The sequence below is a fragment of the Aspergillus niger genome, assembly GCF_000002855.4.
Source record: "Aspergillus niger supercontig An02".
In the NCBI taxonomy this organism is placed as follows: Eukaryota; Fungi; Ascomycota; class Eurotiomycetes; order Eurotiales; family Aspergillaceae; genus Aspergillus; species Aspergillus niger.
This window is the reverse complement of record NT_166519.1, coordinates 1,007,816-1,024,291: the sequence shown is the minus strand read 5'-3', so window position 1 is coordinate 1,024,291 and position 16,476 is coordinate 1,007,816. Positions and strand designations below refer to the sequence as shown.

The 16,476-nt window shown below is 52.4% G+C and overlaps 2 protein-coding genes across 2 annotated transcripts; one reads left to right on the top strand and one right to left on the bottom strand.

Moving 5' to 3' along the window:
* Positions 1-2: 2 nt before the first annotated feature.
* An02g04230 (hypothetical protein [truncated ORF]) lies at positions 3-1,187 on the top strand (the record flags this gene model as incomplete). The annotated part of the gene is made up of 1 exon (XM_001399522.1): positions 3-1,187. A coding segment is annotated over one exon (1,185 nt), but the record flags the coding sequence as incomplete, so codon positions are not given.
* Positions 1,188-1,496: 309 nt separating this feature from the next.
* On the bottom strand, positions 1,497-16,297 carry An02g04220 (uncharacterized protein; the record flags this gene model as incomplete). Its single annotated transcript, XM_059746233.1, has 2 exons — positions 1,497-8,294; positions 8,351-16,297. The coding sequence occupies 2 exons, from the start codon at positions 16,295-16,297 to the stop codon at positions 1,497-1,499; spliced, it is 14,745 nt and encodes a 4,914-aa protein (XP_059599935.1).
* Positions 16,298-16,476: the final 179 nt, after the last annotated feature.

The following is a 16,476-nucleotide window of genomic DNA, read 5'->3' as shown; positions in this document are numbered from 1 at the left end:
ACACCAACAACAAACCCCCCATCCAACCCCTCGTCGACCGCACCAACCCGCGCAAAATCCGCGTCGCATTACCAGACGTCAAACCCGAACACAACGACGACACTGATGGCCCGCGCAAGAAACCCAAACTAGGCGGCGGAGGCGGTGCATTCTCCGGCTTTAACTCGTTTCTACCTGCGCCAAAGAAAACAGCTACCACCGCAAGCAGCAATGCTTCAGAGAAGAAGGCGCCCGCGCGCAAGATATTTAGTCTGAAGACGGGCGCAGCGCCGGGGTTCGATCGCGAGGCGGATGCGGAGATGCGGAATGAGCGGGCGTTTGGGGCGTTAGGAGGAGATGGAGATGAAGATGAGACGATACCCAAGGCGGGGAGTATGAGAGATAAGGAATTGGATTTCGGGAAGGATAGTGAAGACCAAAAGGAGGAGGAGGCTGTGCCGCAAATGAAGAAGCCAGAGGAAGTCAAGTTGAAGGGCAACCCAATGATGTTCAAGCCGTTGTCTGTGGGGAGGGCGCAGCAGAAGAAGAGGAAAGCTGTTTCGGATTTGATGCCTGCTGCTGCGGCTGTACGGAGGAAGGAGGATGTGCCGACAGTTTCATCTACATCTGCATCTGTATCTGCATCTGTTCAGGAGACACCTACAGCTGCAGCGCCAGCACCACCCAAACCCAAAATCAGCCTCTTCTCACTCTCCGCCAGCGACGACTCTACACCCACCACATCGACAGCACCATCAGCAACATCCTACGAACCCCTGGTCTACACCCCCCTCAATACTGCCCCCGCCGGCCCCTCCCCCGCCCCCGAAGACACCACCACCACACAGCAATCCACATACCAACCCGCCTCAACAGCATCAGACAACACCCTCAGCACCATCGCCGACGACCTCAACCTCTCCAAAGCCCAACGGCGCCAACTCTTCGGCCGCAACGCCCCCGAATCCGTGGCAGCCAGTTCCCGCGTCCTGCACTTCAACACGGACCAAGAGTACGTCACGAACCAGGAGCTTGCGCACACGGAGCTGGCGGCGCAGCAGCATAACCCCGTCAGGGCCATTGCGCCGGGTAAGCATACACTGCAGCAGTTGGTTAATGCGGCGAGTACGCAGCGCGAGGCGCTGGAGGAGAGCTTTGCTGCTGGGAGGAGGAATAAGAGGGAGGCGGGAGCGAAGTATGGGTGGTAATTTCTCTCATAGGGTATTGTGTGTGTGGATAGTGTAGGTTTAGTGGTTGTTGGTGGGAGAGGAGTTGCATGGAAGGAGTTCATAATCATAGTTTGATTTTGTAATGAGTTTGATTGATGGTAGGAATTGAGTATCAGAAGATAGATATAGCACTATAAGATACTGGAACTGCCAATTGTTATTTGGAGATGAAGAAATGATTAAAATAACTGAAATGTTCTCTAAATACAATCGAAGCCGTATATACATCTAACTCATAATGATAACAGTAACATGCTAACTTTTCTTTTACACAAGTAATCAATCAAGTCAAGATGACACATCCACCACCTCAGCAAACCATTGCTTCAACGCCGTAGCCAAAACAGCCGGTAACTCCCTCACATCCCGGACAACGAGGTAATAAGGGAACGGGAAATTCTCCAAGTATCTCTTCATCCTCAACTTCATCTCTCCACTGCCATCATCCTCAAAGCTAGCCTGACTCAGATCCAAGATCGAGCTACCCTTGACAGCATCAACAATGATGAACACAATCATAATGCGCTCCTCCTGCGCCTGGCGCACCAAACGCTGAATAGTCTCGTGATCTTCACAGATACCATCAGAGATAATCAGCTCTAGCTGCCAGAGGTCCGCGTTTCCACTACCAGGGGACTGCTTCCAGCGGGCCTCGCGGAAGAGGGCGATGGAGTCGGCGATAAGCTTGCGCACGTTCGTGCCAGTCTGCTGGTAGCTGAAGTGCTGGAAGACTTGGGTGCCGGCTTCGGAGGAGAACGGCTTGCCGAACTCGTGGGCGACGCGGACGTGGTCTTCGTTGCCGAAGCCGAGGACGCAGAGGTCGCCAGCTTCGAGCATGCTGAGACTCTTGGCTACTAGGGCGAGGGTTTCGAAGGCGAGTTGACCGCTGCCGCTTTCGAGCATGGATTTGCTGTCGTCGACGGCAAGCATGATTTGGTAGTTGCGCTTGGAGGGGATGGAGCGGCGCATCCAGATCTTGTCGCGCTTGTATTGGGAGGCGATGTAGGGGATGATTCGCTTGATGTTGAGACGCTTTCCGGTACGGAAGTCGCCGCGTAGTTTGGTGGCCAGTGTAGGGGCGAGGATAAGGCGGAGTTGTTCGGTCAGGGAGAGGGAGAGGTCGGTAGTGGCTGATTCGTAGTATGACCAGAGACGTTGGGCCTCGTCCCTGGGAGTCAGGGGAGGGAGATTGGAAGAGAGATGGATCGCAGCGAGATGGGCGTCAACTTCATCTAGCTCCTCGTTTATTTCTTGCTGGCCGGCGGTGTCGGTGGTCCGTTCCTGGGTGTGGGTGTTGCCAGGAATCATGGCACCGGCCATCTGTGACTCGGAGGGAAGACCCTGATCCAGCTGCATCTCGTCCTCTAGCTTGTTGTCTGGAAGTTGCTGTTGGTCGTCGTCTGTGACGTCCGGCAGCGCGTCGTTGCCTTCGGGTTTGGTGTCCGACTCGACTCCCTTGTTCTGGTCCAGAGCCTTGGCCTGCTCTTCACTGGCTTGACCCAGTGCTTGGGTATCTGCCACGTCGTCTTGATCGCGAAGATGTTCAAAATCAGCGTCGGCCATGTCTGCATCCTGGGGCATGGGCTCCTCGGTCTCGCCCTCCTCTTGTTTGGAGGACTCCATGATCTCCTTCTGGCGGCGGTGCCATTGTTCGAGAACGTCACCCAGCTTCTTGAAGGCCTGCAGTTGAGGGTCGTCTGGGTTTGCATCATTCGCACCACCCTCTTCCTGATGCCTTTGATTTTCGTCACCCTCTTGGGCTGCACCGGTTTGCTGCTCCTTCTGGTCGGAAGGATCAGTTGAGCCGTTCTCCTGCTGTGCGTTACCAGAAGAGCCCTTCTCTTGGTTTTGGTCTTGATCAGCCCCAAGGCCACCATTGACTGCTTCGCTGGGGGCCACTTCTTCTCCAGCCATCTCGTTCTCGTCACGCTGGGCCAGGAAGTCCTCTTTCTCCTCTTCAGCCTCCTCGCCGGCTTCGTCCGCCTCGTCATTGCCCTCGCCTTCATTGGTCTCGGCTGCCTCTTCGTCCGGCATGCCCTCCTCTGTCTGCTCGGGCTCTTGTTCCTCGGCACCTTCCTCCATGGCCTCATCCTCGCCAACATCCTTTCCGTCCATTTGCTGCTCATTGTTTTCCTCGAGAGGGGGGAGATCATCATCCATGCCGTCAAGGCCATCGTCACTCTCATTCTCTTCTTCGCCCTTTTCTTCGCCGTCGAGTTGCATCTCGTCTGGAAGGTCCAGGGCTTCTTCTTCCTTCGCCTGAGGATCGGTCACATCCATATCCTCACGTCCAACGGCCTCACCTTCTTCGTCAGGCTTATCTTCGCCTTCCTCATCTTCTTCTTCCTCCTCATTGTCGTCCACCTCACCCTGCTCGCCTTCTTGGGCCTTCTCCTTTTCTTTCTCCTTCTCCTGCGCCGCCGTCTGTTCGTCAGACTCAGCCTGACCCTTGCCTTCATTGGTCTCGGTCTCCTTCTGCTTGTCGTCGTGCTCACCATCCCACATCTTTTCATCAACTGCCGTAGCGTCTAGGTCATCGACACTGCCTACTTCCTCGTCAATGTCGCCCTCTTCTTCCTCATCGCCGCTGTCCTTGTCTTCCTCGTCGCCTTCTTTCCGCTCGCCTTCTTCGCCCTGCATTTCCTCATTGTCCATGTTCACTGCGTCTTCTGAGTTTTCAAGGTCCTCGGTAGACTCACCCTTTTGCTCCTGGGCAAGCTCCGACAGGTCCTCGTCATCTCCAACATCTTTGCTGATATCTTCAGCACCCTCACCTTCTCCCAAGCCAGTGCCGCTCTCGAGCTTGCCGGATTTGCTCTCCTCCGTAGATGCTTCTGCGGGACTGCAAAAGCCTTCGGAAGCGATCTGGGCGAAGCACTTGGTGAGAATGTAGGACATCTTACACGTCTCCCGGTGTACAACCAAGTAACGATCCACAACGTCTTTGCTGATATGGAAGTACTTGTGCATGACAGGTAGCAAGCTCGCCACAAGTGCGACCGCAAATGGAATGCCAGGCCCTGAGCCAGCCTGGATGTGCTGCAATTGATCAAGGATAGATTCAAGAGAGGATTTGATGCCAGAGATATGAAGGGCCTTCAAGGATTTGATGAAGAACTCGTCACTCCGCGCCAAGGAACCAGGGTTGGCAAGCGAGGATGGGATCTCCTTCAATTTCTGGAGGCTGACAAGGATCTTATCAACTGCAGCAACGAGACCCGCATCAAACTTGTCGAGGGATACGGTGGTCTCATCAAGGTCACAGTCTGGCGAGATCACGTTGACCTTTACCCAAGGGACTATCTGGCCAAGCACAAAAGACAGATCAGGACGCTCTTCAGCCCATTTTGTGAGGTTGCTGTTTAATTGCTCAAGGGATGAAGAAGCCTGCTGGACGGTATCCCTGTACAGCTGCGAGGAGACACCGTGTGGTAGCTGAGGAAGATTGTCTAAAGAGGTCTTCAGGCGATCAAATGTGCCCTTCCAGGTCTGCAGGCCGTCCAGGATACTTCTCGAACCGATTCCAGAGAACTTTGCGTGCAGACCAATAACAGTGGCAGCCAGTCCGAGTACAGGTGTCAGCCATGCCACTGCCCTCGTTACCTCGACTTTCTCAATCGGGAATTGTGGGTGATCCTTGGAAATAGAAGAGCAGCCAGAATTCCAGAGATTCGAAACCTTCAGGAGTGTCGACTGCAGCTCTGTCAGAGCAGTAAGCGCTGGTGAGATTGAGGCTCTCTGCTTTCGGGCGAGGAACAACAAGTGTTCAATAGAGCCCGAGCTTCTGGATACTTCGACATTGCTGAGATCTTCCGCATAGTTGTGTGCTGCCAGACGAACGCGAGGAAGCAAGTCCAAGAACCTATGGTAGTACAAGTCGGAACTCTTGGCCAGCTGCGATAGCACAGAGTCGGCTTCCATGGCTGGGCTGGAGGCAAGGATCTGTGCAATAGATGCTTGAGTTTCAATCAAGCTGGTACTCGCGCTACGCTTCACGCCCATATCCATAAGTCGTCGCAAGGTATCCGCGTAAAAGCGGCGCTTCTGGACCTTGAGGTGCTGTACATCATCCGTATTCTCTTCGGTGAGAGTCTTCGGCGTCCGCGACTTGAACTCCTGTATACTCTCGATGACATACTTGACAAAGCCGTCAAGTTCTTCTGCAACGTCAAACTCGGCGGGAATCGAGGTATAAAGTTGCATCATGCTGCTAGCAGTGGCATCGGGGTTCTTGAATCGCGGGGGTCTATCGGTCCAGACTCCTTCCTTCTGGCACATTGCGAGTGCTTCAGGGAACACGCTTGAGGCTATGACAACATCGTTTTGGGAAGGACCGTTGTCCTCGTTGTTATCCGGCATGTCCTGTTCCAGAATCGGTTGCGCTGGTTGTCCCAGGGCTTCCCGGTACTTGCGGACCAGCTTGAACAACTTGGTGTGTGACCGGCGGGCACTTTCTTTGAGCGCGACAATATTGGTATCTTTCCAGCTAGCCAGTTGGATCTGTTCCTTGATATCCTTCTCAAGAGCGGTTCGCTTCTCCACTAGCTGCTTGTGCACAATAGGTTCGAATTGCTTGTAGCGAACCAGGAAGTTGTCCAAAGCAGAAATCAGCTGGTTCAAGGCTGGCATATCCTGGACATAGAGCAAGAGCAAGGACTGGAAATTCTTGACAAGTCGAAGGCGCTCAGTGTACTGTCCCAAGGTTGTGGAGTGGAAGAATTGCTCCAATGTAGCTGTAACCTCTTGCACGTGTTCGTTCATCTCCATTTGGCCGGACTCTGCAATTTGCATGGGAGCCCGAATGATAGCCTCATAGGCGATAAACCACCATGAGCTCACATCCTGGGTGCATTTTTCGTTCTCGATGTCCAGAAGCTTCGCCCACGTTGATAGCTCAAGTCGTCGCCAGCCGATGATCAATGCAGTGATCTCTTCATACACAGAAGCTGCCGAATATTCTCTGCTCGCCACCAGCTGCCATTCATGAACAAGAGCATGGAGCTTCTCGACCTTGGTAATGAACTTTGCGACAGGCTCGGTGTGCTTGAATTGGAGAATCTCTCTGCAACACAGAATGACGTCCTCCAACACCGCATGGTCGGGCCAGGCCTTCTGAATCTGAGTGAACCGAGCCTTCGTTGACAAGGTCAATGTCACCAGCTTCTTTGCTTCGGCTATGTTCGCATCCACGTAGAAGTTGTATTTGGCTGCCGGCTGATTCTGGCCTATATTGATAGAGTCTTCCAGAAGCAAGAGGACACCGGAGAGCTGATCCTTAGGATCTACATTCGGTACGGTGAGAGTGTCCTCTGACCACTTGGATCCCAGTAACAGGGAAGCTTGCTTGACGTACGTTGACAAGGCTTCCTCGCGATCTTCCGACTGGAACAATTTCGCATGCAATGACGCAAGCCTTATCGAGATAGCCTTCGGATCGTAGCGACCCGGGCCTTTGCTTTCTTCCTCCTCTGCTTCCTGATCATACGTGGGGAACAGCTGGCGTAGTTCATTTTCGTCGACCTCCTCACTATCTTCCCAAGAGCCCTTGTAGTGGTAGAACTCGGACTTCCTTGCCTCATCTTCTTGGTCTTCGCGCAGCTTGGTTTTCCAAAGAGCGTGGAATTGCTCGAAAAGGCGGCGCAGAGTATCACGCCCAGCTTGGGTCCGGATAACTCCCGGATCCGCATTCTCAGCTAATCTCAACGAGGACAGTTCATGGAACCACAGATCTGTGTTGACAGTCGAGCTAGCTTCCGATCTTAGCTCTGAAATCGGATGGATCAATCCTCCGAGGAATGGTGTAGTTTCCTTAACAGCCTTCAGTATCTGAATGTCACTTGATTCGCAGGATGGAGTTGAAGAAAGGTAAAGACCCATGTCCAAAATCTGGAGGAACCGGACAACAGGTGTCGTAATGTCATCGTAGGAGCGGTAGTTAGTACTGAGGCGGTGGCTGAGCTGGCGAACATTATCACGCAGCAGACCAAGCATCCTCTGCTTTTCACCCTTATCTTCACTGGTCGCAGAAACAATCTGCTCAGGGTGCCTCTCAAGCACTGACTTCACCAGACTTGAGAATTCCCCATGGAGAAGATTGATCTCAGAAATGGGAGGTCTGCTGACAGAAGACGGAGGCGGCGCCGAACCAAGTTCGTGCAATTCCTTCTGCAAAAGTTCAACCCGGATGTTGGAAGTCTGGCCAGAAAAGCCAACCTCGAAAGAAGTAATAGCTTCAGCCTTTGCCGTAAGCTCCGACGAGCGTTGCGCGTGTCGTTTCCTCTGCACGACCAAGCCCAATGAGGGATCAAAAGGCTTGTCAGGCACAAAGAGGCGCAGGAAGATCACAGCTAGTTGAACAATTGCGGCTCCAGTGTTCTCTACCGGAGCTTCGACATTTTGTGCATCGGCTGCGAGCGAGGCAACCAGCCTAGGAAGATCCTCTCTTACAATTTTCCTGAAATAATGCTCTTTAGGCAAGTTCGCTGCCGCACGAAATTCTTGCACTGCCGGGCCAGCATATAGACCGGTCTCTTCAACTGCGCGAAGAATGCTAGCCAACGCCTCCAAAGACTGAGGCTCAAAGAACTCTCTGTGCACAATGACAAGCTCCAGTGTGAGCCTTGCCAGGACCTGGCGTAGAACCTTGAACTGGTCCAAACCAATCTCTCGGGTGGTCAGAGTCAATGCCTGAGAAAGAGTCTTCTTCTCTACCTCCAATGCGTTCATTTGGCCCAAGCTCGTAGAGCCAACGAAAGCCAATCTCTCCAGAAGCGACAGCGAGATTGTGCCGCTAACGGCCGATCCGAACACAGAGGGATTTTCGGATCCTGAGAATAAGGAAAGCTTGTGAAGGAGATTAGGAATGGGACTCTGTAGACTCGACCCATCCAAGGGCCGGGCAGCACGGCTGGCAAGTAAAGGCAGGATAGCTCGCACAACCTGGTCATCACCAACTTGACTCTTGCATAGCGAAGCGATATCGTTGTACTGGCACAAAGTCTCAAAGCTAGTCGAGAAATAGGGGCGCAGTGTTGGATCGGCGTCTTGAACGCAAGCCGCCAATTCGGCGACCGTTTGCCGGAGGACCTGAAATCCATTAGTATCAGATGCAAGTGAAGCAGCAAAACGTGGGAGGAACTTACTTGTGTGGGATATCCTTCGTCAGCACCGTTTCGGAGGATAGCTTCTTGGCCGGCAATGAGAGAGTTGCGCACCTGGCTCAATTGAGCCAAGTCCAGGTGAGTTTTTGTCGCAACTTGGGTGAATTCAGAGGCAACGCTCTCCAATTCGAGCAAGGACGTCAGCTGGCTTTGCGTCGAGGGTGTCGCTGGTCTCCATGACTCCCAAAGCCGCTGCATGCTTAGGCCTGTGGTTAACGCCCAATGTTCTTGGAATCGATCAAGGGCTTGGGAGAACGCGAAAGCGAGCTGCTTCAACGGCGCCCACATGTCCACCAGCGAAGCACACAATTCCTTGCCAATCTGCAGATAGATTTGGAATTCACCCTGATCCAGGTCATGGGCAGCAGTCATTGTGAGTACATCTTTGATGAAGTCGATGATAGCTCGGAGAGCCCGCACCATTTCGGGGGCCTGAAGAACATCATAGTCAAGTCCCTGAATGAAATCGTACATGGCTTGACCGCAGTCAGATAGGAACGGGCCAACCGGCTGCGTCGAATCTTTCATCAAAGACGGTATTCTTCCCGAAGCTAGTGATCTTTGGAGGCGACTCATTTGACTTGGCTTAAGCTGTTTCCCCATTTCGTCGGCTTGCAGCAAGCTCTGTCTAAGGCGATGTAGATCAAGCTTGTATTCTTGCAGATAGGCCAAAATCATGAGCCACACCAAAGGCACATCCTGGTGCAGTATGGAAGCCAGAGGTTCGTTAACAAGAGGGTGAAGAGGTTGTAACCTTCCTTGGATGGCAAAAGAAGCACGACCGAGCATGACTTCCTTCTTGGTGCTTTCGAAAGGTTTACTTGACGAATTATCATGTATGGCAGACACATATCGATCCAAGGCCAAAGAGAAGGGCTCTCTCGCGACGTCTGAGCCGTAATGCGGCGTGAGCTTCAGTGCCCGCTGAAGATACGACAGGTCTGAGAATGAAAGATGGTCGAGGCACACTTCATGGAGGTTGTCGGTATTTTCCTGGGTAGGTAAGGACAGATCTGTTTCCCAGACCGAACGAAGGCGGTACAGGGACGATTGATGTGTGTAAGCAGGCATTGATGTGGTGATGATATCGTTGTTATCCTGGGACAAGAAGCATATCTCAACACATCGATTCCGCATCGCCCGTGACAATTCACCATGGCGAGGATCCATCGTGAGGAAAAGCCTGAAATTAGGATGAGGCCTGACAATGCGGGCATTTCCATCCTCCGTACGTTGCTCATTCAGGATGAGGGCTCCGTTGGGTTCCGTAAGGGAATTCAGCCTATCGAGGACCGATGGGTTGCAGAGATTGGCGTTGTCGAGAACAACCCACTGGCCATGTTGAACGGCTTGCGTCAACACTCCCTCGGTCCACTCAAATCCCACCTTCATGCTATCAGACTGCTTCGTGACTGTCAGCAAACGCTGGGCGTGGTTGAAAAGCTTCTCAAGTGCATCATGGGGCCATGAATGACAAAGATTCTGCAGTGACGAGCAAACAGCATCTAATTGAACATCTGGACTTTGTAACTGCTCGTATAGTTCCAAGAAAGCGGGAGCTACCGCCAGTAGATCGCTGCCTGCATAGGCAGAAATGACATGGCGTCGGAGGAAAACCGTGATTTGTTGCACAAGAGAAGAGATCTCCCTTCTGTAGTCGATCTGCTCGAATCCACCAACCAAATCCATAGTATCAGTATCAGCGCTCAATGCTAGCTCGACCAGACTAGCGCCATTCAGGGCAGCTAGCTTCCTGATAAGAGTGGTCTTGCCGCAGCCAGATGAGCCGACCAGAATACTGGGCCAAGACTGCTCTATGCACAGCATGAGCGACTCTAAGACGGGAAGATCTCCTGGAAGGATCCTCATTTGGGGGCTTGCTGTCTCTTGCAACAGCAAGTCTCGCTGCATGATACCGAGTCCGACTTGTATGTACTCCGTTGTCAGATTGTGGTAGTAGCTCTTGGCATGTGTCGAAGCGTCGCTAAACACCTTCTTGTACAACTTGGAGACCAGCTGCCTGTCTTCCTCGCTCCTGAATCGCTGAGAGATGATAACTTCCAAGAAGCTCTGGGTAGGTATCTGTAAGCTGCCACGGTCTGCCAACTGGAGCCACCTTTGGATATCTCGCAAATTAACCTCCCAAGGTCCGCCAATAGCGCCTAACCGGCGCTCCTGAATGGCTTTGTTGAGGAGGGACACAAATTCAACCAGTCCCTCGGTTTGGTGAGCAGGGCTACCGGGGAAAAGCTTGGCGCAGATTCTCTTCAAATCAGTATCTGTGAAGCTGTCGGCGTAGACCACCGTGAATCTGTTGACAAAAGAGGCAGGAAGACCCTTTCTACCGCCACCTTGGTGATGAGGGTTTTGCGCAGCGAAAAGAACAAAATTGGGATGTCTCTTGAAAGTTTGGTCAAGCTCGGCGACGTATACCATTTGACGGTGATCCAAGCAAGCATTAAGACCCTCAAGGACCGACTGCGAAGCCAGATTCATCTCATCCAATAGGACCCAGTCACCGCGTTGCATTGCCTGTAGAAATGGCGCGTCTCGCCAGGCAAATTGTCCGATATCGCCACCTTCGACAGGGACATCAGAGCCGAAAAGATCTGTGAGATCCGTCTGTTCTGAAAGATTGATACGTGTAAGCGGTTTCCCAAGGGCTCTCGCGAGCGCCGTGACGAGCGTTGTTTTTCCAACACCTGGACTACCCTCAAGCAGAATGGGCTTGGGCAGCTGTAAGCCTCTAGCGATGCGCACAGAGTTGGCAATCGTAGTAGGTGCATCCATGATGAAGTCGGGATCAGGCTTCGAGTCGCTGTTCATTGGCAGGCAGAAAGGCCCAACACGCAGAGATGAGCCTTCAATATCGACGGTTGATCGTTGTCGATAAATCGCCGATGCATCAACGTCAAAAAGCTCACGCAGTTTGTCAAGACACAATTGACGGTTCCCATCGAGATTATGCAATGCTGTTGCGAGCATCGCTGCAGGGTTCGCACCCAAAGTGTCTACAAAAACCATGGCTGCACCTTGGACAACTGAAAAGAGAATGTCCGAGCTTTGGCACTTATTGACAAAGTCAACCCAAGCAAGAAGGTCACGCAGAGAGAGGGATGAAGTAGAGGAATTTTGGAACACTCCCTTGAACCATTTTGCGAACTGTAGCATTCCCTTAGGTAATTTCTCTGTGCCCACGTCCAGCTTTCTTTGTAGAATCGGCAGAATGTCCTCGTCTTCGGACAGTTGGGGTGCCCAGATTTCGGTCATTCGATTCCGAAGAGCAGCCGAGAGTTCGCGCTTTCCATAGTCACCACCAGGATTCATTGTAGACAGAAACTGAAATCCTTCGTCTGCGATAACCATAGAGTTGATTGGGCCCTTTTCTGCAAGCAATATCGAACGATGAGGCTCGAGAACACTGTTCAATCTTTCCAAAACAGAATCATCTGCCAGAGAGATTTCATCTAGCAGGAAAAACTGGCCAGTCTTCATTGCAGTGATCAGACTTCCATCAGACCACTCAAATAAAGCGTTCGAACGAGCCACGTTTCTCTCAATGCGTGAAACCAATTCGGCATCAAACGATTGCAGCTGGTCTGCGTTCAAAGCACCAAAGGCTTGCTTCAGTTCCTCGAGAGACCCTGACTGTGCGTTCTGTGAGAAGAGGCTTTGCAAGTCACTCAGCAACTGACTCTCGATTGCTGCCCTGTTTCTTACGGGCCGTTGAGCACCTATCAGGTCTCCGGTCTCGAGATTCACGTGGGCATTGACAATCAACAGTTCCTTCTTGTAAATCTCGGCAACTGCCTGGCAAAGCTGGGTCTTTCCGCAACCAGTTTCACCAACAAGCAAAGTAGGCTCATTATTCTCAATTGCAGTGGCAACGAGTACGAAAAGCCTCCTCATTGCCTTCGTCCACACAACGCCTGGGGCTAACTGAGCAAGATGGGGAGCACGCTTTTCCATCTCAGAGGAACTGTATATAACGTCTTCGTCGATCTTGACTTTCATCACTTCTTCGATGACGCCCTTCACAGCAGCTCTTTCCTGGGGATTTCGGACCCGCTCCGCAAGGAGCATGAAACCATTGATCGCCAATTGCTCCCGATCATCTGCTCGGCGGAGCGCCCATCGGAAAAGATCACGCAGGGTAGCAAAACTATTCTTCTGTTCAAACAGCCTGTTTGCCTGGCGTAACAAGGACAGCTTCCGGTATACAGAGACGATCCTAGTGCAAAAAGAGGGGGCAATCTGAGACCGCTCTTTCAGGATGTATTCCAACTCGCTCTCTGGTATGTCATCGAAGTGCAGCTCCAAGAATCGGTTTCGGAAGGCACGCGACAACACCTTGCGGCCACCGTAGAGGCCGGCAGGGTTTTGGGTCGCAAAAAGCATGAAGTTGGGGTGTGGGCGCACTACTTCCTGCGTCTCGGGGATGAAAAGTTCGCGGTTATCATCCAGAAGTCGGTTCATTGCTTCCAGTACATCAGAAGGGGCCAGGTTCAGTTCGTCCAGAACAATCCAGTATCCGTTCCTGAGCGCCTCCACAAGGACACCCTCTTGATAACGAAGTGTCCCATCATCACCAGAGACATAAGTTCCCAAATATTCTTGAAGATCCGTGTGCTCATGGTTGTTGATACGAACAAACTTGTTTCCTGATACCTTGGCGAGATATTCAATCATACTCGTCTTTCCTGCAGAGGTCGGTCCTTGGAGCAAAACAGGGAATCGCCGAGTGGAACTTGCTCTCACCAAGTTCTTCAAGTTCTTTTCGATAAAAGGCGTGATGATATAGTGAGGCTGCTCTTCGGGAGCTAGGTGACCACGGCGCATCCAGTAATGCTTGAATTGGACATAGTCGTTGCCGTCAGTCGGTGGTCGTGGCGTCTGGTTCAGAAGTCCTCTTGCATTCTTGACGTTGCTGAATAAATGTCTCTCGAGAAGTGGTGCCAGCAACTTCTCCGAATCTTGGCTGAGTACAGTCAGGAAGCTCATAGAGAAGCCTTCATATATTGCGCGGCGCAGCCCATAGACGTGAGCATGATCAGCAACATAGATTAGAGCTCGGACGAGGGTTCTGATGCTGAAATGGGGGCGCTGTCCAGCACCATCGGTGAGTTTGTTTTCGGTGCTGAGTTTCTTAGTCTCCATGTAGAGTTGAGCTAGATCGGGGACAGCTCTGGAATCCGTCATGGCCAAGTCACCAAGGTATTTGTGAATCAAAGCCAGGAGATCGTCCAAATCACTGTCCGGCGACTGGACATAGAACTCAGTGAACCGAGACCGGAGACCCGGGGGCAGATCTTTCTTCCCTGCGTCCGTTGCAGGGTTCATCGCGCCGAAGATGCGGAATTCGGGATGTCCAAAAACTCGTTCCACATCACCAGCTTCAGAAAGTAGTACGGATGGAGAACCTTCACTCCCATGGTGCAGAAGACTGGCAATATTCTCGAGCGTGTCAGGCGACGCCAGGTTAATTTCGTCAAGAAGAACCCACTCCCCGTTCCGCAGGGCCCGAACAATTTTACCTTGAACAAAAGCAAATGCGAACTTAGCATCTCCCTGTGATACTTGAGACTCGAAATCATTCAGCTGTGCCGAGAATCTCTCCCATCTTTGCCGTAAGAACTGATATTTTGGTGAATCCAGTTTTCTCTTTTTCGTCGGTTGCTCTTCGGCACCTGGGGCACCGCCACTCGATTTGAAGACGCCGTCAGCCAAGCGAACGGCTTCATGCCACAAGTTGACTAGGCGTACCCAGTTTCCTGAAGCAACGCTTTTCCCGACAGACTGGAGGAACTTCTGGTTCTTCTTGGCAGAAAACGTCAATTCAAACAAGGACACGAACTCGTCATGCATGGGCACAGCCATAGTCCGGATATTCACAGGCTTGAAACCTCCCAGGAGATCAGAGCTTTCACTCTGTTGTGACAAGTTCACAACCGTCAGCTTCTGACGCATCAAGGTAGCCAGTTGCTGAATCACAGTCGTTTTACCAATACCAGTTTCTCCAACAAGGAGAACAGGCTCTGCCATCTGGATAGCAGCGGCGACCTGTTCCATAAGTCCCAATGCAGCCCGTGTGGAGGCAAATCGAGACGAAGCAGCAGCAGCCTTTGATGCCGAACCTCCCGGGACCTTGATCTTGCGACAAACTTCCCTTCCAAGTGTTATGCTATTTCCCTGGTCTGAATACGTCGGCGTGCGCTCGTGCAGACAGAACCGCGCTCGTTGGGGTGAAATCTGGAGAGCCTCGGAAACAACCAAAGCAAGGGTGTCTGCTGTATTCTTCTCGGGGATATATTTCAAGAAGACATCGACAAAATCCAGGAAGATCTCGTCCTCGGCACCCTCAGGCGTAGCTTCGTAGCCAGTCTTGGCACCGAGGCGTTGCAGACGCCTGTGCATCCGGCTGCAAAGCTTGACAAGATCACGGAGTCCAGGTGTACGCCCTTGGGAGCTTTTGATTGCAAGACTGCCATGGAAGGAAGCACAAAGTCTTTGGTAGACGTCCATGATTGTCCGAACCCGGGACTCAAGCAGAGGGAACTTCTGCGTGATTACCTCGCGAACTTCGTCTATGGTCAGAGAATCGATTTGTACTCTCTGCCACAGCCTGCTGCCTAGGATGTTGGTGCTTGGGGCAATCTCTTCGCCTGCAATGTTGTAGGACGATTTCATGGTCGCAATGATCTTGAACCCTTCGGCGCACTTGATTCTTTCCCTTCTACTGGCGATGGTCAACTCTCCTCTCTCTATGATTGGCAGGATAAGTCCGATGACTTCAGAAGGGGCGCGATCCAGGTCCTCGATCAAGATCCAGCGGCCCTCTCTTGCAGCCTTGGTGAGGACACCAGGCTGCCACGCGAACGAGCCCGTGGCAGGCGATGTTGAATACATCCCGAGAAGACTCTTCGCATCAGTCTGCTCGTTCAGGTGCAGTGTAACCATCGATTCAGACTGGCCCATTGTCGCTGCGACATCGTTGATCAATGTGGTTTTTCCAGAATTTGGCAATCCAGTCAATAGTATAGGCTCAGGAGCGATTAAGGCTGCCGCAATCTTCCGCAAGTTACCCACAGCAGTGGGAGTTCTCACAATGGAAGACGGCGGAGGTGATGTGCCCTGCTGGCGGGGTATAAGCACACCACAAACCTCGGCGGTTCTAGCGGTGAAGTAGTCTCTCAATGCCTCAATTTGTGACAGGCTTTCCGAGGCTGACCTGGAAGTTCTTGCAAGTTGGACTTGCTTCTCCAGGACATTCCACCGACGTTCCTCCCACAATCCGAGGCAGCGGTAGTCGATGGTAATACCTTCCCATTCCCCCTCAATAATGTTGTCTGCAAATTTTGCCCTAATTATATCCTCCGTCGCAGCATCGGCTGCCCTCATGTACATAGCAAAGCATCGAATCGCCAGATAACTCACGGACGGATCACCGTGTCGGAACAAGGTCTGGAGTTGTGATGGCGATACGGCTTTCGAGAAGGTCTCTGTGTCGTAGGAAAGAAGTCGGAAAATCGCTAGCACTAGGGCTCGGAGGGTGGCATCATTCATTTGAGAAAGCGTTAGCTCATCGGACGTAGCCAAAGCCGACAGAGGTCCAGCCCGAGACATGGCATATTGGCTTGCAAAGGAACGCAGATATGGCGCGAGCGGGATAATTCGCGAAAATGCGGATAGAACATCGATTTGATCGACCTGGGACTCCGACAGAAGCCAACGGGCTGCCAGGTCCACGAAGATCGGTTCGTACAGGCAAAAGAAGCTTTCCGTGCATCTTTGCCTCAGCGCGCCCACCGCAAGCGCATTCAGGTACTGAGTCCCCGACGCGGTGCGAATGAGTTCCGCAATCTCATTCGGGAGCTGTTGAAACAGCTGGGACTCGTTAAGAGTCCCCTCGTAGGAGGGTCTAGCATTCATGCTGAGCCCTACCGCCAAAGGAACTCTGGATGATGTGAGAGGAAAGAAGAAGAGGCACGCCAATTGCTTGCACTTTTTTTTTCTTTGGAGAACCGTTTTCTGCCGCCGCAATGGGCGGCACCGCCCCACAGCGCGGGCCTTCACCGCCCTGGCCCGGCCGCGGAGGTTCAACTAATTGT